Raw genomic sequence first — 22803 nt, 5'->3', positions numbered from 1 at the left:
ATTAGAATGAAGCTTCTTATGGTCATGGATTCTTTCTCTCCTGTTTACCACTATATCCCTTGCACCTAGAGAAATAGAAATAACCGGCACATATAGGTGTTCAGTCAATATTTGACTGTGAGAGTCTCTGAAAACTTTATCATCTGAAGTACATACTTCATTTTACTATAATATTTTACTAGATTTCACTTTTTTTTCATAGTGACAGGGATCATTGCAGACTGCTTGGTCATTGGATCAGCAATTTGACTGTCAAGTGATATTGTCTCTTTATTCTGTATGAGTATACTTACTTTAGCATGAAAAGTTGCCTGTATACAAAACATATTTTTTCTACTTTTATATTTCTGCTTTAAAATATAAATCTAATCAACTCACCATTCTGGAGTTGCCTGATAATTATATTTATTCTTTAAGTTGAAATTTTGTAATATGAAATATACTCCATTCAGATTTTTTTGGCCGCACTGGGTCTTCGTTGTGGTGTGCAGATTCTTCTTCATTGTGGTGTGCGGGCTTCTCTGGTTGTGGCGTGTGGGCTCAGTAGTTGTGGTGTGCGGGCTTCTCTGGTTGTGGCGTGTGGGCTCAGTAGTTGTGGTGTGCAGGCTCTCTGGTTGTGGTGCTCGGGCTCCAGAGCGCTCGGGCTCAGTAGTTGTGGCGTGCGGGCTTAGTTACACTGTGGCATGTGGGGTCTTAGTTCCCCGAGCAGGGATCGAGCCCACGTCCCCTGCATTGGAAGTCTGATTCTTAATCACTGGGCCACCAGGGAAGTCCCCAGAACTTTTTATTAACTTCAATACTGTATTTTATTTGAGGGTTTTAGTCTTTTCTAAAAGCAGATAACTGTATTGTGAGTGTTGGGAGGATACACAGTGGCATTGTGTAATATTTGCCACCTTACTTATTGAATAGTACTGATAATTTAAAATTACTCTCTTTTAGAATAGACTGGAGGCTGCCACGGGGAGAGGGGAGTGGGAGAGGGATGGATTGGGAGTTTGGGATTAGCAAATGCAAACTGGTATGTATAGAATGGATAAACAACAGGTCTTACTGTATAGCACGGGGAACTATATTCAGTAGCCTGTGATTAAACCATAATGGAAAAGAATATGAAAAAGAATGTATGTATATATATACATATATATATATATATATATATACATGTAAACCAGAGTCACTTTGCTGTACAGCAGTAATTAACATTGTAAATCAGCTGGACTTCAATTTTTTAAAAAGTAAATTAAAAGTACTCTCTTTGGGCCTCCCTGGTGGCACAGTGGTTGAGAGTCCGCCTGCCGATGCAGGGGATACGGGTTCGTGCACCGGTCCGGGAGGATCCCATATGCCGCGGAGCGGCTGGGCCCGTGAGCCATGGCCGCTGAGCCTGCGTGTCCGGAGCCTGTGCTCCACAACGGGAGAGGCCACAACAGTGAGAGGCCCGCGTACCGCAAAAAAAAAAAAAAAAAAAAAAAAAAAGTACTCTCTTTTTTCTCACTGTACAATGGAATGATAGACATCAGAAGATTGTTAGAGTGTTTCTCATCTTGGGTTATTGATCTGTTAATATTTTTGGAATAGATATAAAAATTAGATTTTAAGTATCTGGGTTTTATTTAATACTCCTGAAGAATGCTTCCTAACCTCTTCATACTTAGTTTTCTTTTTTTAATACTTGGTTTTCTTTTAAATTACATTTATATTTTGTTCCGTCTCAGGGCTGAGCATTTTCAGAAAATTGTCATGATATATGGACATAATGTTTAGCATGATATATGGACATAATGTTTTAGCCAACATTATAATAGGTACATAAATATATGTCCAGTCCTTACTCTGTTCTCCTGTCTTGTATGGTCTATACAGATGCATAGTCTGTTGCTGTCTTGACCTCATTCTGACCTAAAGCATTTTACTACTCTTACATATCACTAGATAGCATGGTTTTGGGACTTCCCTGGTGGTTCAGTGGGTAACATTCTGCACTTCCAGTTTGGGGTGTCCGGGTTCGATCCCTGGTTGGGAACTAGATCCCACATGCATGCTGTAACTATGAGTTTGCATGATGCAACTAAGAGTCCAGATGCTGCAACTAAAGATCCCACGTGCCACAACTAAGACCCAGTGCAGCCTAAATAAATAAATATTTTTTAAAAAATCTAGATAGCATGGTTTTACAGATACTTTGTGTAAAGAATTCTGTATTTTTCCACCATAGAGGATAAAGGTTATAAAAGAAAGAACTGGCAGTACCACTATTTTCAGTGAACTTATCTTACCGGAAAGATAAGTAAAAACAACTTTTATGAAGCAACTTAAAATGAGTGGTAACTGATCAAGGGTTGCACGAATATACTAAAAAAAAGAATGGTAGGTAATAGAATTTCATGTTGATTTTTATTGTCTTCATTGTTTTCCAAATTTTTTATAATGAAACTGCATTCCTTTGGGATTTGGAACAAAAAGAATTAAGTGATAGATGTAGCACATGGTAAGTGCGCGAATACACAAAATATTTAGAGAAGATAAGGAATCGAAGTTGGATGAGATAACCATAGGTAGCTTTCTGGAACGAGCATATACTTTCTCCTGTGCATTAGTCGGTCCCAGCTTCAGCCGGATGGTTGTTTTCCAGTGTGCTGCCTCATGTCTTCTGCCTCGTGACCTTAACTCATTTGGGTGCTCCATAGTGGTCAGTAAGAGGTCATCAGTTCTACCATTCTGGAAATAGCTCTCAGAAATAGAGTAATGTTATTTGTGCTTCTGCAGATTGCTTCATGTACGAAATGGAAACTGCAAATATCATTTGGGTGAAGAAACATTTAAGTTAGCTCAGACATACATGGATAAACTCTCAAAACATGGCCAGCAAGCAAACAGAGCTGCACTCTATGGAGAACTGTGTGCACTCCTATTTGCAAAAAGTCACTATGATGAGGTGAGTGTTTTGAAGAACATTTCATTGTGACCAGTAAGTATCTATAAAACAAAAGATAAATCATGTAATGTCATATTGGTTTTAATAGATCTCATTTTGACATATTAGGTTTACCTAAAGCAATATACATTTGTAATGGAATATTTTAAATTAGGCAAAGGGATTATTCTGTGAGATGGATTTTAAACATACATATACAGTTTAGAGCCTGTTTTTGCTTTTGTTTTTAATTTGACCAAATGTATCTCTGCCTAAATTATTTTGAGGGCATGCTCTGTTAAATGAACCTTTAATAGGTGCTTTTTTATTGGATGTGTAGCTCTGGGTGAACTCTCATAACTTGAAGGCATTCGTTTCAGTGGGAACCTAGATTTTATTTATACTTTATTGCATTGTTTTGCTTCTGTCTCTGCATTATGAGAAAGATAGCCTCATTCTTGGCTTTATACTGTTAAATTAAGGCTTTGGTGCTAATGAATACATAGTTGAGAAGTGAGCTGTGTAAGCTTAATTCCTTTATTTATGGAAGAATATCATAATTACTTTATGCTGTCAGATAGCTGTCATTTAGCTTTCATATTTTAAAATTATCCCTATCTCAATTTTTACCCTGTAATATAAATACGTGTATGTTCCATATTTAAAAGAAAGTCATCATTAGAAGTGAAACTGCAGAATTCTAGAATAATTGTGAAGTGATGTTTACAATCCCAGTGCTAGGATCATCCTGCTTTTAATATCTAAGAGGTATCATCAAGGAATGCATTTGTTGAATCGTATTGTGAGAGTATAAGTTTTTGAAGGAACTGCCAAACTGTCTGTACCAGTATATATCCCACCAGCGATGAATGAGAGCTCCTGTTGCTCCATATCCTTGCTAGCATTTGGTGTTGTCAGTGTTTTAGATTTTCGCCATTCTAATAGGCATGCCTCATTGTTTACATTAACTATTTTTGAAAGCTTAACAATTCATTATAAGATGAGTAAGTTCTGAGGATCTAACGTACAGTGTGGTGACTATAGTTAATACTATATTGTGTATTTGAAATTTGCTAAGAGTAGATCTTAAGTGTGCTCATCACACACAAAAAAGGTAACAGTGTGAGGTGATGGATGTGTTAATTAGATTGTGATAATCATTTCACAGTGTATATGTATATCAAGTCATCATGAACACCTTAAATATATACAATTTTTATTTGTCAGTTATACGTCAATAAAGTTGGGGGGAAATTTTTTTAAGTTATTAAGTGTATGTGTTAAAATCTAAAATCCTTATCAGCATGCCAGCATTTTCTCAGGAGGTTTATATAAGTTCTTCGGTTATTTTTGATGCTGAATTCCTGTGTCTGCTGAACTCGTTCTGTCGATGGATTATTTTGCCGCCCCTTTTATGCAGACTATTCCATAGCTTATTGACCCAGATATAGAATTTGGCCCCTTTCTATGATTTCCACACACCAAAAACAACGAACCCCATTCACCGAGGGCCTTTGTGTGGATAGCCTTTACTAGAAATGAGAATGAAGTAAACAGCAACAGTTCAAGTATTAGAAATGCCTACCTGAAAAGTTCTTCTGGGAATTGCCTGGCGGTCCAGTGCTTTCATTGCCGGGGCCCCGGGTTCAGTCCCTGATTGGGGAGCTAAGATCCCGCAAGCCGCATGGTACGCCCAAAAGAAAAAAAAATTCTTCAGGTGCCCCACCATCTTTTTATCTCTCTGCATATGTCCTCCTCTTCTTGGCCATCTCTGTTTCCTCTTTCATTGTTTCTTTTCATCCTCGTTTTTCATACTGCCCTGCATCCTTCTTTCTGTTCTATAAAGTGAGTCATGTCTTGCCATTTTTTACTCATGTACTCAGCTCCAGACCCACCTTAATATGTCCAGACTCACCGATGTATTCAGTGGAAGAAAAGTACCTTTTATTCACCAGTTTCCACTTTCTTTTTTTTAATATTTATTTTTATTTATTTACTTATTTTGGCTGCACTGGGTCTTCATTGAGGCACTCAGGATCCTCGTTGCGGTGTGTTTAGTTGCGGCATGCGGGCTCATAGTTGCGGCATGCAGGCTTCTTAGTTGCAGCATGCTGACTCTTAGTTGCCTCATGTGGGATCTAGTTTCCCATCCAGGGATTGAACCCAGGGCTCCTGCATTGGGAGGGCAGAGTCTTACCCACTGGACCACCAGAGAAGTCCCACCAGTTCCCACTTTCTTTACTAGGCAGTTACTATTTAATTGACAGTTATTTTCTTTCTGAACATTTGAATTGGGGTGTCATACTGTGTCTTATTCATGATCTTTGCAACTCGCACATTCATGAGGAATTTAAGTCTATAGATGTTTCTTGGATAATCTTGATAGTTTATAAATTTGTCGTTGTGTCTACAGAAAAGTACACAAATCTTGAGGATATATCAATAGTTTCATGAATTATCACCATATTCTGTTATTAGTCCATGTAGGCTAGGTTATGCTAAGGTAGTATCAACCTCCAAATAGCACTGACTTGGAATAACAAAAGTTTGTTTCTTGCTCATGCTACATCCCATCTTGGGAACTCTGTGGCTCTGCTTAACATCCCATCTATACTTTGATCAAAACCCTGTGTTGTGGAGCAGCCTGTATCTAGAACATTACCAGCCTTGAGCAGAGACAGAAACATTATGGGGAAGGGATTACTGGTTCTTAGAGCTTTCTCCCAGAAATGCCATGTTTCACCTCTGCTTATATTTTAATTAATATTTTGGCTAAAGGAACTCACATAACCGTTCTCGTCTTTAATGTGGAAGGGAACTTTATCTTTCCCCGAGGAGGGGCAGTAAATATGTTAAAAGCAATATTACAACTTACCACAGATTTTACCTTCTTATTCTGGAACAAAATCAGCTTATTAGTATCTTACAAACAAATCAGGTTTTTTGGCCTTAATCTCATATATTTCCTTTTTGCATCAAAATTGCTTCTGAATAGCTACATCTTTTAGGTGGAATGGAAGAGACGGAAGCTTACAGAGGAAAACAAATGTTTACTTTCTAATATTTTCAATTTGTTTTCCCCACATTTTTTGTGATCCCTTCATAATATTATTTTGTTTCTTTGAAGCAGTTCTTACTATCTAAAGTAATTTATTTTGCTTTTTTTCCCCACTAAGCACTAGGAGACGAAGGACATTTTCTGTTGTGCTCCCCAATAGATACCTATGTGCCAGCACATTGCCTAGTACTTAACCTCTCTGCACCTCGTTTTCCTATAATAATAGTACATATCTCAAAGGGGTGTTGTGTCAATTAAATGTGTTAGTGCACATAAAGTGCTTAGGACAATAATTGGCACAAAGTAAGCACTCAACTGAACAGGCAATTAAGATACAAAATAATAAGTGTTACAGTAGGGGAAGGAAAGTACAGGAAGCCTAATCTAGGGCTGAAACCTGAAGGACAACTTAGGTGGTTTAAGGGGTCGGAGGGCGGAGGGGAATGTATTTTAAGGCAGAGGGAACGGTATGTGCAAAGGCTTCTGGGCCACAAAGAACATGCCTCTGATTTCCTGAATATGTGTCACATATCCAAAGAAAAATGTAACAAACTTACACTTCCAAGAAGACTCAGCCTCTGAGAGAAAATTTTAAGTGTAAATATTTTGTATGTGTTCTTATTCAAGTACTTGTAAGCTTGCAGGAAAAATTCATAATCACTTCATTAAATATTGTCAATTTGATATATCACAGGTTTTGCTCTTCTGTAAATATTTTTTAGGCATACAAATGGTGCATTGAGGCAATGAAAGAAATCACAACAGGCTTACCAGTCAAAGTCGTGGTGGATGTTTTAAGACAAGCTTCTAAGGTGAATATAATGTTGAAATTATTAAATGGATTATAGGATTTAGTAAGCTTTAAATGTGTGTAAATTAACGTACTATTTAACAAATTAGGTATTGCATACTCATGGATAACAAAGTCTATTTTCTAAGTTTCTCTGCTCAGTTTTAGAAATCTGGCTTCTTCTTAAACCTTTACAGCAACCTGAATTCCTTATGTCATAGTTGTATGGGCTTTCGTCACTTTTCTCCTAAAAAATAGCCTGGTATTAAATCTTTTAGTCACAGTATTGGCAGTGTCACAGTGTGATAGCTTTTTTTTTCTTGACTTGGTAGGCAATACTTATTTGATTTTTTTCTCTAGTTTCTTCTTACTCTGTAAAAAAAAAATGCATTAAGTCTTTGAAGCTATTTAGTAATATTTAAAAATTGCTGCTTTTGTACACTGAGGCTCTTTGAAGCATTAATGTACTTTTCAGATATACTCTTTCTACCCAGAGGCTTTTCAGTTTTGAATATTCCATTTTGGTTGGTTTTACTTATGGAAATTTCAATTAGAAGAATTATTCTAAAATTATAGATTTAGAAGAGTTTAAGATTTCTGTGAAATTTATGAAATATGTCATTTTAGAGCAAGTAAACAGCATAAATATTCAGGTTATTATTAGAGCAAGTTTTGTAATTTCCCAGGATATGTACAGATCTGTTTATAATGGAATTTTCAAATACTTGGAAGGAAAGAAATTACGAATAGAACCATTCTATTTATGTTTGAAGATGCTTTTTTCAACCATTATAGTTTGACTATATCAATATAAGCCACACTTCTTTCAACACACTAATTAACTGTTTTAGAGTTATTTAACAATTTTTTACTTTATCTTTAGGCTTGTGTTGTAAAACGTGAATTTAAGAAGGCAGAACAGTTAATTAAGCATGCAGTGTATTTGGCACGGTAGGTGATTGTTATTAAAAATACCATTTCAAATTGTTTCTTTCTACTTTATATCCTAATAGTTTTGTATCTTTTTATAGGGATCATTTTGGATCCAAACACCCAAAATATTCTGATACACTGCTAGATTATGGGTTCTACTTACTCAATGTAGATAATATCTGTCAGTCTGTTGCAATTTATCAGGTATGTTAATAGTTACACTTTTTTTCTTTCATGTAAATTGACTTGCTGACCTATAATTTGTGATGTATAAACCACTATCTAAAAATAACTCTTTCTGAGCCCTTCCTCATATATGGTACTCCATTATTTTACTAAATAATACCTAGAAGGCTTAAAACTTAATGTTTTAGGAATTAAAGAGAATCATCCAGGAAAAAAGTTCGGGGGTTGTGGGTCAGTATTTAGGAGTAGTTTTCCACCTTTCATTTACCGAGATGATGGCTTGTCTTTGTTGTTGATTTAGCACAAATCATTATAGCTGCCTTTGTAGTAGCAAGGAGGCTTGATAGCAGTTATTTTAGGCTTTACCTCAGTCAGTCACAGGAAAATGAGGTGTTATGCCATCACTCTGGACAAGGTATCCTTGATTTTATAGTTTACTTCTGAAGAGGACATAGAGGAAAACGCTAATGTTAATTCCTAAGACATGTGAATGATTTTACTATTAAACCATTGCCTTTTAAGTCAGACTTACTCTTTAGAAAATCAGGCTGTAGGTGAATTTTATGTTCTGTTGTGATTTAAATACAGCAGGACTTTTTTCAAAACTGATGGGATTGAGTATATAGAATATATATTTAAATTACTAGGATGCTTAATTTAACTGGGTAGTGTCTTTTAAGGATTCACAGTATTACCAGTTATTCTCTTGACTCTTTCAGGCAGCCCTTGACATTCGGCAGTCAGTGTTTGGTGGCAAAAATATCCATGTAGCAACAGCTCATGAAGACTTGGCTTATTCTTCTTATGTTCACCAGTATAGCTCTGGGAAATTTGACAATGCACTGTAAGTTCCACTTTCCTTTTCAGTGAGGGATTAAATACTATTGCTATATTTTGTTTTGTTTTTTCCTAATACAATACTTTTCAGTGTATCTTATGGATTAAATTTGTCCTCCTGGAACTTGAACAAGATACCTAAAATGTTCTTGGAGTCATTTAAAATCATATCAATTTATAAGCCATTTATTTAGATCTTATGTGGTTTAATGTTGAGACATATATCTCCATATAGAACATGACTTATTTTTTAAGTGTCTCCTTCAGTAATTTTTCATTGACTAATACAGTAGTGTCTGGTTAAATCACAGACTTAACCTAAAAACTTGCTTATAACATGCAGAAATACTGAATAATGTAACAATCATCTTTTTAAATGCATAACTGAGCTTGTAAGAGAGAGAAGAAATCCCCAAGGGCCAGTAATGGACTAAAATCCAAAAAGGGTAGGCATGATCTACAGTATGAGCGTTCTGGGGTGGAAAGGCTTAGAAGGCTTAGACGTTTCTGTAACCTTGGTTGAACAGCAATCCTGGGTTTAAGAGACAAGGCATTTAGCCCATAGGAAGCTGTGACTTAAAAATGAAACCCTCACATGCAGCCAAGATCAAGGCTACACCCTCGGAGAAAGAGTAGACTAGGGAAAAAAACTGCCCACTGGCAAGAGAGGTGACATGGAAATTTGTCCAACTTAAGTTGGGCCCTAGTTGAAAAAAAAAGGAGCCTCACAGGGGAATTTATAATGTATAGATGTCTATGTTGTGTTTGGGCATCATGCATGCAGGAACCCCCAAACTGAGGAAAACATTAAGAAGCACTTTGGGACTGCTAGTTCTCCTGGGATGCTTTTCAGGAGAAAATGCAAAACTCTTGGAAATAATTAACCTTCCATCCAAGCCATACAGACTTCCCATAGATCTAGCTGTACCTGAGATGAACTCATCATAAAAAATATTTAAATAAGGGAACATTTCCCCCATGGGTGAGTCAGCAGACATAATGATCAAGATTAGAACACTAAAAATATCAGTTAACAGAACTTTATGGCTGATACTATAAAGTAAGGTTTCTTAAATGTTTAAAGATATAAAATGGGTTGGCAAACTATGGCCTGAAGGCAAAATAAAGGTTTATTGGAACATAGCAGTGCTCATGCACTCATGTATTGTCTGTGGTTGCTTTTATGCTATAACAGCAGAGTTGAGTACTTGGGACAGAGTGTAGCCACATAATCTGAGGTATTTACTATATATGGCCCTTTACAGAAAAAATGTGCTGGCGCTGATACAAAAGAAGGAATCAGTAATATTCTGGAGGGAAAATGAAAAAAAAAAAGGCAGATTTAAAAATAAAACAACTGAGGGAACTATACTCAGTATTTTGTAATAACCTATAAGGGGAAAAGAATCTGAAAAAAAATAGATATATATGTATGTATAACTGAATCACCTGGCCATACACCTGAAACTAACACAACATTGTAAATCAACTATACTTCAATTAAAAAAACAAAACAACTGATACATCCTACAGCATGAATGAACCTTTAAAACGTTGTGCTAAGTGAAAGCAGCCAGTTACAAAGGACCACATATTGTATAATTTCATTTATATGAACTATCTAGTTACAGGCAAACAAGTAGAAACAAAGTAAGTTGGTGGTTGCCTAGGGCTGGTGGAGTTGGAGGAAACCGAAGTGACTCCTAAGGGGCACAAGGTTTCTTTCTGAGGTGATGAAAATATTCTGAAATTAATTGTGATGGGTACATAACTCTGTAATATACTAAAAACCTTCAATTGTACACTTTAAATGGGTGAATTGTGTTGGTATGAATTGTCTTAATAAGCACTTTTGTTATAAAAAACATTGTAATAGCTGGAATTGGAAAATAGTCATTGACATGAAAACTCAGTAGACAAGTTAAACAGCAGATTAAACACAACTAAAGAGACAGTGAACTGGAAGACGGATCTGAGAAAATTATGATTACCTGGAAGGTGGTAATAGAAGGCGTGGAGTTGTTTGAGAGGATCTGGCAGATAAAATAGACAAACAGCTTGCCTTCTGTTTGACGAGATGGGCCATGAACAAATAACCAAACATGTCAGGTGAGAATACATGCTATGAAGGAGAATAAAGTAAGCTAAGAGTTTAAAGAGTGATGGTAGATTTTTTAGGGTCTTTTGTATAGGCTGGTCTGGAAAAACTTCAGTGAGGGTAAGCCATGTGGATATTCAGGGGACAGCCATTACAGGGAGACAGTAAAGTGAATGCAAGAGTCATAGGTGAGCACGTGCTTTACGTGTTCAGAAAACTGCAGTTCCTGTGTGCCTGGAAGGAAAAGAGGGGATTGTTTCTGAGAATGGTAGGAGATGAGGTCAGACAGGTAGCCCAGTGAAAGATCATATTATATTGAGCCTTATAGGCTGTGATAGCAACTTCACAGTTGATTCTGAGGGAGATGGGAATCCACTAGATGTTTAAAAGTTCAGTCTACAAAAGATTGGAACTTTAAAACAAACAAAAAACTGGTCCTTTTCCACAGATAGTTTTAGAAATTCTCTCAGTATTATAAATAGTGATTTTTTTAAATGCTTAAATTATTTGTAACTTAAAAGAAATGCCAGAGTATATCTATCTGTATTGCAGATTTCATGCAGAAAGAGCTATTGGTATCATTACCCACATCCTACCTGAAGATCATCTTCTTTTGGCTTCTTCAAAGAGGGTGAAAGGTACCCTTTGTAATCTAGTCTCCTATATATATATATATTTTTTTTTTTTAAGATTTCTTTCGCTGTCAATTATAATAGATGTCTACTCTGATACTTTAAAATCGATGGTATATGGTATAAAATAGGGGTATTTGTTTATTTCCTCAGGATTAGACTGCATATTACTAAAATAGCCAATTCACTGATTTTAAGTATTTGCCTACAACTCTTAAGAATTTACGGTGGTTCATAATGAAAGGTTGTTCACGTCTCTCATATAACATTGTTGATAGGCCAGAATACATTTCTTTTGCCTCTTTCTTTACCTTTTCCTACCTTCCTTCCTCTCTTTCCTTTCACTCATTCATTCATGCATTCATTCAGTCCTTTCTTTTGAGGAGAGGATGGAAGAATCACAAATCATTACTGTGCAGTGACAAGGGTAGGAAACTTAAGATGGGTTTTTCTCATACCTTCAGTTTTATCATGCAAGCTTCTGAAACTCAGTTTCATATCAGGTTACCCTTAAGGCTCTTACCACATACCACTTTCTTCTTTTCTTCTTAACTCTTCTGCAAATCACTACCAAGGCTTTCATTTTGCCAACATGATTGGGTCACCCATGTGGTAATTCCATGCATGTTGGATAACTTTTACCTTAATTCTGGAACTGGGTTTTACCTCCCCTCTAGGTTTGCATTTTTAAAGTCATGCAAGTAATACATGATTAATGTCAAAAATTAAAAGTTAGAAAAGAGAAAAAATTAAGTTACCTGAAATCTCATTGATCCAGAATCAACATTTTGGTAAATATTTTTTTAGACTTTTCTTTCTTCAAATGCTGAAATGAGTGAATAATTTTTTTTAGTTCTATAATCTGCTTTGTTCAATTAATATATTATCAACATTTTCCCATTTCAGTACATGTAGGTATATATCTTGTTTTCTAATGTTCTTAACCTCACCTGTCTTATTGGACCTTTAAATTGTTTTTTAACCTTTTGTTCTTTAAAAATGCTACAGTGAACTAAATCTCTTTTTACTTTTGTGTACATGGACAATTTTCCTAGAAATAAAATTGCCTGGTAAAAGAATATGTGTTTTTAAGACTTTAAATGGAATTTGAGGGTCTTGAATGGGACTTTGAAGTTAAATTATCTTCTTGACTGGTTTGATTGGTCAAGTGAGTTAGGAGGAAACCAGTTCTTTTAGTTGTATTTGGTTAAAGGTTATATAACTTACAAAGTGTGGTTTCAAAATTTTCAACAGTGCTTAGGTACTCCTTGACAACTTTTTCACAACTTTAAAAAATATGCCTCTTTATTCTTGTCTTCCTTGTATTTGCTTAAACAACAAATTCACATCAGCAAAGCATAACAGGTCTGGTAAAATAGAGAGTAATTCTGCAAAATAATTTGTTGTATACCATTGCTTTTCTTAAATTTGAAATTCATTATACTGTGCAAAATAGAATGACCCCAAAAGTGTATTTTTTCATTAAAATGGAACACTTTCATCTTTACCAGTTCTGTGGTATGGGATATGGTTTATGGTTCTAAACCATAAGCATATATAAGTATATACAACTAACATTTGTAAAATTTAGTTTTAAATTTTATGTTCTGATTAGCTTTGATACATGGTTTGGAAATGCACTAATTTTATTGCCTTCTTATTCAGCACTTATTTTAGAGGAGATTGCAATTGACTGTCATAATAAAGAAACTGAACAGAGGTTGCTTCAAGAAGCTCATGATTTGCACCTGTCTTCACTCCAGCTAGCTAAAAAAGCTTTTGGGGAATTTAATGTACAGACTGCAAAACACTATGGAAACCTTGGAAGACTTTATCAGTCAATGAGAAAATTTAAGGTTAGAAGCATGTTTTACTATATTTTTTCTCTCTAAATAATCTTAGGTAATAAAGTATAATCTTAAATAATAAATAAATCTTAAATAATGCTTCTTTAGTCATCTTAAATAATGAGGTATACATTTATTATACTCCTACATTATTTCACATAAGAATTGAGAAAATGGCTAGTATAAAATGACAGGGGCTTCCCTGGTGGTGCAGTGGTTAAGAATCCACCTGCCAATGCAGGGGACACGGGTTCGAGCCCTGGTCTGGGAAGATCCCACATGCCGCGGAGCAACTAAGCCTGTGAGCCACAACTACTGAAGCCTGCGTGCCTAGAGCCCGTGCTCCGCAACAGGAGTGGCCACTGCAATGAGAAGCCCGCGCACTGCAACGAAGAGTAGCCCCCGCTTGCCTCAACTAGAGAAAGCCTGCGCGCAGCAACGAAGACCCACTGCAGCCAAAAATCATAAACAAATAAAAATAAATAAAATTTTTTAAAAAGACAGTCAAAATATAAATAAAATTCAAAAATACAGACCCTAGAAAAATAAATATATCAAACCATAAAGACTAAAACAGTTATTATAGTTAGACTTAAAACATAGCTCTTAGCTAGTAGTTTAAGTACAGCACTTAGCAGAATGCCTGCCACATAGTAGGTATGCAAGAAATATAAGATATTGCAAGTGTTATTAATTATAGCGATAAAAGTTTACTGAATTTAGTTCCCTTTTAGAATTTTGGGTTACAGATTCTTATTATTGTTCATTACAGGGTCACAATAAGGAAGGGATGAGAGTTACTGCTTAAGACATTCATTTTTATCTAAAAATCAGTTTACACATTCCTCAATTAACCTGAGTTTGGTTTGTTGGAATAAAAATTGTCAAAACTCCAAAAAATAAAATAAAGTGTACTTCTATGTAAAATAACATAGTGTAGAGTTTCTTAACAAGGTTCAATTAAATTTTGGAGTGTATTAACTGAAAGAAGAAATTTTCATTTTAGAATATTTTGATGTTAATTTCTTCTAACAATTTTTTATTACAAGGACAGGTTTTCTTTTGTCATTTTGGTATAGGACACTATTACTCTCATCAGCTTATGTGCATAGCTTCCCCAAACCAGTAAGGCTTCCTGTAGGCAACTTTTGGAAGAATATAGCGTGTTCTCTGATCAGACTACCTTATGCCATCCATAAGATGTCTTTGGCATTTAGAAGAATCTTAACTCATGGGGTAAGAATTGTTGACATAAGAAAAAGTATAATCTAATGGTTAATACACCTTAATTATTTTTCAGGAAGCAGAAGAAATGCACATCAAAGCAATTCAGATTAAAGAGCAACTTCTTGGTCAAGAAGATTATGAAGTAGCCCTTTCAGTGGGACATCTGGCTTCTTTATATAATTATGACATGAATCAGTATGAAAATGCTGAGAAACTTTATTTGCGATCCATAGCAATTGGTATGTTACTTTAAAATTTTCTTAGTCAATTGATTAGAGTAGAGATCAACATGTCATATGTTGTAAAGGGAAGTGTTATTATTAAGACTTAAGTGAGTTTAGAGCTGCTAAGGATATCCAGGAACCACTCAAAAATCATCTGAAACATTTTGCTAAAGATTATTTATTGATGTTGAAGCCACTAGTAAGAAATATGACAGTAGAGTGTCAAGTAAAGGCAAAAGTAGTTATTTTTAAATATTTGTGTAAATACTACCCCCAGCCCATCCTCTCCCTTCTTCTGATTTTAACATAGACCCAGTTTACCTGTTTCTTAACTTGATATAAATGAAATCATACAATGTATATTTTTATATGCCTGGTTTCTTTTGGTGAACATCAATTGTGAGATACATCTGTGTTGTTCATATCACTGTTGCTTGTTAATTTCCAGTGCCGTGTAATATTGTATAGGATTAGTATATCATTATTTAATCCATTCTACTGTTAATGGATATTTGGAACATTTGAATGTTTTCAGTTCAGCCCTATTACAAAATAAGATACTGTGGTCATCATCTGAATGTTGTGCCTATTAAAACTCTTCCCCATTTTTATATTGACTTGTCTGTCATTTTCTTATTGGTTTATAGACGTTCTTTGTATACTTTGGATGTATCTGTTGGTTAAGTGTGTTGCAGATAACTCTCACTCTACTGCTTCTTCCTTCCTTCCTCCCTCCCTCCCTCCCTTTCTTTCTTTTTTGATTGGTTGTACCGGGTCTTAGTTGCAGCAGGCGGGCTCCTTAGTTGTGGTGTGCGAACTCTGTCTTCTTTAAATTTTTTAAAATTTTTATTTATTTATTTATTTTTGGCTGTGTTGGGTCTTTGTTGCTGTGCACAAGCTTTCTCTAGTTGCAGCGAGTGGGGGCTACTCTTCATTGCGGTGCACGGGCTTCTCATCGATGTGGCTTCTCTTGTTGCAGAGCATGGGCTGTAGGCACATGGGCTTCAGTAGTTGTGGCTCACGGACTCTAGAGCGCAGGCTCAGTAGTTGTGCATGGGCTAAGTTGCTCCACGGCATGTGGGATCTTCCCGGACCAGGGCTTGAACCCGTGTCCCCTGCATTGGCAGGCGGATTCTTAACCACTGCACCACCAGGGAAGTCCGTGTGCAAACTCTTGGTTGCAGCATGCGTGTGGGATATAGTTCCCTAACCAGGGATCAAACCCGGGCCCCCTGCATTGGGAGCATGGAGTCTTAACCCACTGCGCCACCAGGAAAGTCTCTACTCCTTATTTCTTAATGGTGCCTTTCAAAGAACAGAAGTTCTTAGATTTTAATGTAATCCAATATTGCTCTTTTCTTTTATGGTTAACACTTTTAATATTCTGTTTAGGAAATCTTTTCCTACCCCAAAGTCATGGAGATACTCTTTTGGAAGATTATCTTCTGGAAACTTTATTTACCATTCACATTTAGAGCCACAGTCCTGAAATTGATTTTTGTTTATGGTGTAAGGTAGCAAACAAATCCCCCATCCCCCGCCTTTTTTTTCCTCCGTATGGATATACAGTTGACCAGGACCATTTTTTCAAAAGACTGTCCTTTCCCCTCTGCTGTGCTACCTTTGCCAATAAATCATATATCCATGTATGTGAGATTGCTCATTATCCTTGCTCAATCCTGGAAGTCCCATATTTTCTGTGTATCTTTTTGCACAAATGTTCAGATACATAAATATTTTATTTTCCCTTTTATACATAGAAGGTGGCAAACTCTTGGTACTTATTTTGTACTTTGCTTTTTTTTTTAAACTTAACAGTATACCCTATAAATGACTCCATGTCAGTTCATAAAGAGCTGGGAGCTCCCTCCTCTGTTTATAGCTGCATAGTATGCCTTGAATGGATGTTCCATAGTTGAGTGGATGTTCCATAGTTGATTGAAACAAATCTTCATTTGTTTCTAATATTCTGCACTTAAAAACAATGCTGTACTAAATAGCCTTGTACATACGTATTTTTCTGCTGTTGAAGGTGCTGCAATTCTTTAGATCTCTTTTAAGTCTTAGAGGTAGATTATGGGTAGCACTATGTTGGTGAATGCTGATAAAAGAATTGAATCTATTCTTTTTAAGGGAATAAAACGAAGCCACCTTATTTTAAAGAACTGAGCTTGTGTTGTGGAAACTACTTGTTATTTCATTATTTATTTGAGTTTTCTTTCTTTTTCTGTTTACTTTCAGGGAAGAAACTTTTTGGTGAAGGCTACAGTGGACTAGAATATGATTACCGAGGTCTCATTAAACTTTACAACTCCGTTGGAAATTACGAGAAAGTGTTTGAATATCACAATGTTCTGTCTAACTGGAACCGGCTGCGAGATCGGCAGTATTCAGTGACCGATGCTCTTGAAGATGTCAACACCAGCCCCCAGTCCACTGAAGAAGTGGTGCAGTCCTTCCTGATTTCTCAAAATGTTGAGGGACCGAGCTGCTGAGGGAGGACCTCAGTTAACTAATTTACCTTTTCCCAGATTCCAGGGAATTCATACTGTGAAATCAAAACCATGTTGTTTTTTCGGGGCTGGAATTTGCATTGAAACACTGGTCCAGTCCATTGACCCTATTTGGGTGATCCCTATCTTGCAGAGTGTCCGTAGGAATAAGCATATATTCAGTTATATTCAGCATGTACCGCATGTATAAGTAATCTGGCCCATATTTTCAACCTAGTAGAACAAACAACAGGAATTTTTTTTTCTTTTTAAAAAATAATTCATTTTGCAGAAAGCCTGAAAGAAAAAAAGAATCCCTAAATAAAACTATTTAAGAGTTTAAAAGAGTTGCATTCTTATTATGTAAGGATGATTTTAACAACTTTTTAACATATAATTCTTCCTTGAGGAGGTATTCAATACTGTACTGTAAAGAAATTTTATGGGGAAAATCTTTATATGCAGTATAGAAAAGTTAACACAAGTACTAATAGAAGAGGGACATCCAGACTTAGGTTTGGCTACCTTACCCAGAGAAGTGGATACAACCACTCCAGAGCTCTATTACAAGGGAAGGACTGTCAGATTCATCTGAACTGGACCAGTGTTGATCTGTAAGTAACAGGAAAGCTGATAAACCAGCAGTTTTAACTCTTTGGTTGTTTTGGTTTTGTTGTGTTTTTTGGGGGTACAAAAATGCAAGATGCTCTGATAGCGTTTGCTAACAGGACCAGGAGGATCTGAAAAGGACCAGCCTAATGTAGAAAGGGGTTATTTGGACCAGAAGCTTTAGATTATTATTTTAGCCCCTGCCTATACTTTTATCAGTAGAATGATTTCATTTAGATGTATAATGAAAAGTGATCATGCAAAAATTATATTCATGTAATAGACACCGAACTAGGGAAATTTGGCAATTTCAGTGGCATATTTTAGTGAAGGTACACAGATGGCAATGCCATAAGCAAGTCTATAAATACCTGCTGCAGCCATCTCCCTCATTTTAAATGTTACCCTAATAAGCAACACAGTTAGCAAGTATATTGGCTAAGAGTCATGAAATAGCTCATGTCCAGATGGGAATTATCAGTTACTGTGTGGTCTATGGGGATTAATGGAAAAAGGAATTATGAGAAACAGCAAGTCTTCTTAGAAATCCTTCATGTTTATGGTAAATAATACTGCAACTAGGTCATTTTATTTGAAATTCAAGAATCAAGTGGAAAGATTCCCCTAATGATATATCTAGTTCACTAACTTGTCTTTCTGTTTATTGGGTTTTGATTTTTTTTTAAAGCCAGTCAGGTTATTTAATGTTGAGGTAATATTCACATTGGAGACGTTGTGACATGTAGCAAAATCCAAGACACAAAACAGGTCTTTTGCTGTTACCTCAGTTCTTATCATAGTGGCCTGTTTGGTGCCTCTATAGTTAAGAATCAGGGTTTTCCCCCCTATTTTCAGGGGTTCATGACTTGGCTGTTAGAGATGTTGCTCCTGGCTAATGCTGGGAGTGGTCTGTGGGTGAGTGGATGTGTGCTGAATTTTGGTTTTCTTTTAACAGGCACGTTGGGGTGGGAGGGGGAAAAAATCTAAACTGTCCACCACATTGACTACAGAAAAAGTAATTGGAGATTTCAGATAAATGTGATTTTAAACACTTTTTTGGACTTCCTAAATACAACCTTGTTTAAAACTGTTATTTGCCATCTTGTTAGTTATGAGCCAGTGTTTTTAAGTCCCGAAGTGGGCGCTGACTAGGGGAGGTACCTAAAGAAATGAAGCAAGCCCAGACCCTAAGATTATAGCTATGTGATTTTGAAACCTGGGTTTAATCCTCAAATTGAATTATTTTTAATTTTGAAAAGAGTACATTGGCACACCTGCACCTCCCCTTCCAGTTTATTACAATCTAATGCCAAGAGGCACCTCTTTATTAATTACCAAATAGTCTGTGTGACCAAGGACTAACATTTTTAAGTTACTCAGCTCTATCCTCATGGGCCTATATATTTAATACCTCCAAAGATACTTTAAGGATAGGCTTTGTATACTTTTGTTGGTTATTTAGAGTCCTGTGGTATGTTTGTGGTATAGGAATGTCATGGTAAATTGTTTTTCAATAAATATTTTGAAACTTATGTTTTCATATGAAGTTTTTTTTTTAAAATCTATATTTTTGGTTTTGTGCACATATAACATTTCCTAGGATAAAATCAAGCAAATGACTTAAGGCCTCATCTTCTCTAATTCAGTTTGAACTCAACTTAGCTCACACTCAGTGATAAAGCAACATGATATTTAGAAGCCTAGGATCACCGGGTGATAATATTAAACGGCAGCCAGTTTTTCTTTTAAAAAAAGTCATTATTGGTAGTTCCCCCTTACTGCCACTGCTTTAATGTAGTTTTCTGTAAATCCATATACTTTGACTTAATGCAGACACTCTAGGTTGAGAAGAGAGATTGCCAGTTTCTGTTAGTGATGTAACTTAATGTGCTATTATTTCTGGTTTTAATGAAGAATGATACCCTAATAATTTTTAAGTGTGGGATTTATCCTTTCAGTAGGGATGTTTAGGATAAGTTAGGGAGGTAAATATCATCATGATTTTTGGGGTTAGAAAAAAATCTCAAAGAAAAGAATAAAATTACCTCACAATAGCCAATTGCTTGAACAAACTTTTTATATATGGTGGAGTTGTGTGTAAGAAATCCTAGACCAACTTAAAAGATTTTTCTGGAAGTTCAGCAAAGTAATATTAAATAAGGGGCCTTTGGTCTCATCCTTTCCTGGCTTTCATTTTTTCTCTCTTACCCAGTCTTTTTCCTAAAGTTTGGTGCTACTCAAGTTGGGTGCATCAGGGAGCCCTGTAACATTCATGAGCCACACGGGTGGTCGGTCACTTCTATGTTCAGTTTAGGAGAGCCAGTTGGGTTTTTTAGACCATAATTTTTATGGGTCCCCAAAGCTGACTTTGCCCGAAGCATTAGGACCCTTATTATCATCAAAATTTGTCTCTTTTCAGCAAAAAAAAATGAACTCATTATTGCTTTGGGGTAATCCCCACACAGGTGTGCTTTCACTTGTGAAAATGAAAGATTTGACAAAGACCTTTGTTCTTAGCCTGTTAGAGAAGGGTTCATAATATTGTGAAAACTAGGTCCAGCGGCTGCAATCATAAATAATGAGAGTGCCATTTGGCTGCGCCTTCTAGTGCAGACAGAATGCTGAACAGTAAACACATGCCTAGAACGTGATTGAAGCTTTTGGCCATACTTTACAGATTGAAAGAATGGTTTGCTGAGTAGCAGGTAGAGGCTTTCACCGCTATCCAAAAGTAGAGCGTTCCCATGAAACCTCTTTAAGCCAAAACAGGTGAACAGCAGAGAGGCAGTTACCTTAGGACATGTCTTGCTAATGGATGCACAAAATAAATTGAGATAAAGCACAGAAACTCGCACAGTTGTGGCTTGAAGCTGAGATGCTGAGCGGAGTTCTGGGGGAGGAGCTTGGCGGTGCCACTCCTGCTCAGGGTGCTACAGCCTCTATAACAGCTGTCTGCAAAACAAGCGCCGAAAGCTATTTTTGCTTTTCACCTTTTTTCATAAGAGTGAAGATCCTTTTGGATTTTTTTCGGTTAGCGAAAACAGGTGCTCATGTAGGTCTTTCATAAAAGCAAAGTAGCATAAAGTGAATTTTCAGAAAGCGGAGGAGACCTGTATTAACTGCTACTCAGTTTTGTTGTTTTTTTTCCCCTGAATTTGTAGCCTTGCTGCTTCCAAACTGTCCTTTTTCTGGATGGCAAAGTTACTACTGGAAAAATACTTACTTATAAGTAAAAACGTCTTTAAGAGTTTTATTTTTGCTTTAAGAATTAACATGTATATTTCACCTCTTGGCTTTGGAGGACCTCAGTTCTTGCTAGAAAATTCCTTTTTGTATCTGACATTTGAATTAATCTCCAGCTTGAACACTAGTAGTTGTATTGTCCACAAATCTCAGGAATGTTTTAGGCAGAAAACTGGTTTTTACCCTGTTGGTGATCTGAAGGAGTGTGCTTTGGCATTTTTTAAAATAATGCTATTCTTTAATTACAGTCCTAGGCATCTATAGCATGAGTGGCCTTAGTGAGTTTTTTGAAGTGCACATGTTTTTTTCAAAAGTACAATTTAAGATTAAAAATATATGCTATATATAAGTATCTAGAAAACTTGGTTTGTGGTGCACAGGTGTTGGATCACTAAATAACTTTGCAGGTACCATTTGTGTAACATTACTCCTTTCTGTAGATTTCTTTTATGGGAAGATATGTTGCCATGGTAACTAAAACTTTTCAATTTAGTTCCACTTTGATGATGTGAATGAATGCTATGTTTTATTAACTATTACCAGGTCAGTACTATTTTTATACTTTACTAAGCAACAGGGGATTTTAGTTTAATAGATTCAAAAATCTCTTAATGAAACAATTAAAAGCAAATCACTATCAATTCTTTACATGAAAATCCCCACTAATAGTGCCACAGTAATTTCTATAGAAATATCTTAAGGTCATTGATAGATTTTTTTAAAGGCAATTAATTCTTCATTGTGTCAGAATGACCTTTCATGTCATCCTTATCACAAACTTGTAGTGCCCACCATTATTTGTAACCATTAAACCATACTAAGTATGTTTGTAACCAGCATTGTGATATATTCTGTACTTGTATTGCTAAAAATGAATTATTGACTTAATAAATATAGTGTTCCTGCATTCATAGTGTATCTGTTTCCAATTTAGTTGGGCTCACTTTTGGTTGGGACTTGGGATTGCTGAGACGTCACAGACTTTTTATTAGAGAACAGTGTGAGAGAAACTGTCGGAACTAAAACAACAGTGTTCTTGTTCAACAAAAGTAAGCTGTGTGGCAGAGAAGACACATGGTAACAGCATCTGGAGATGGTGCTCGTGAAAGTACTTTGGAAACGATAAGCACTGCATTAATGCAGGGGGCTTTCTGGTCTTTACAGAATTAATCACACCACTCTTTTCCCTAGTCTTCTAACTCGAAAAGGCTGAGAATGGGGGATGAGACCTGGTGAAGTTCTGGGGACAATGGGGAAAACCCTGGGTGTGTGTTAGGGTTCAAGCCCTGCCTCTCAACAGTAGGAATTTGAGATATGTCAGTACAAGCCTCTTCGTGTTTTATTTCCTCGTATGAATGGCGGGGTCACATTAGGTCTTTTAAAAAATCCACCGTGAAACAGCATGACTCTAAAGCACTCAAAACAGTTACAGGAAATGAAACGAGAGCTTAAAAGATTACAGAGAAAATTGATCAACATTTAGACAAAACCCCACCTGCACTTGGAATAGTCAGCCCTGACTTCATCACCTGCCACCTTTGGTGATAATGAATTTTTTTTTTTTTTTTTTTTTTTGTCTGCACTGTGTGGCTTGCGGGTTCTTAGTTCCCTGACCAGGGATTGAACCCAGCCCTCCACAGTGAAAGCATGGAGTCCTAACCACTGGACCACCAGGGAATTCCCTGGTGATACTGAATTTAAATTTTTTTC

At 36.2% G+C, this 22803-nt stretch overlaps 1 protein-coding gene across 1 annotated transcript in view; it reads left to right on the top strand.

Annotated features, from left to right (window-relative positions):
- Positions 1–21990, top strand: part of APPBP2 (amyloid beta precursor protein binding protein 2) — a 66691-nt gene extending 44701 nt beyond the window's left edge. The window contains exons 5-13 of the mRNA XM_060081353.1: positions 2770–2938; positions 6698–6787; positions 7649–7716; positions 7797–7902; positions 8604–8728; positions 11372–11457; positions 13117–13307; positions 14599–14764; positions 16991–21990. Of these exons, the coding sequence (XP_059937336.1) occupies positions 2770–2938; positions 6698–6787; positions 7649–7716; positions 7797–7902; positions 8604–8728; positions 11372–11457; positions 13117–13307; positions 14599–14764; positions 16991–17244 (1255 nt within the window). The 3' untranslated portion in view covers positions 17245–21990. The remainder of the gene's footprint in view (positions 1–2769; positions 2939–6697; positions 6788–7648; positions 7717–7796; positions 7903–8603; positions 8729–11371; positions 11458–13116; positions 13308–14598; positions 14765–16990) is intronic.
- The last annotated feature ends 813 nt before the right edge of the window (positions 21991–22803 follow it).

This window comes from Mesoplodon densirostris, chromosome 18, assembly GCF_025265405.1.
Source record: "Mesoplodon densirostris isolate mMesDen1 chromosome 18, mMesDen1 primary haplotype, whole genome shotgun sequence".
NCBI classification, from domain to species: domain Eukaryota; kingdom Metazoa; phylum Chordata; class Mammalia; order Artiodactyla; family Ziphiidae; genus Mesoplodon; species Mesoplodon densirostris.
Note: the sequence above shows the minus strand (reverse complement) of the source record. Positions and strands in the feature narration are given on the sequence as shown.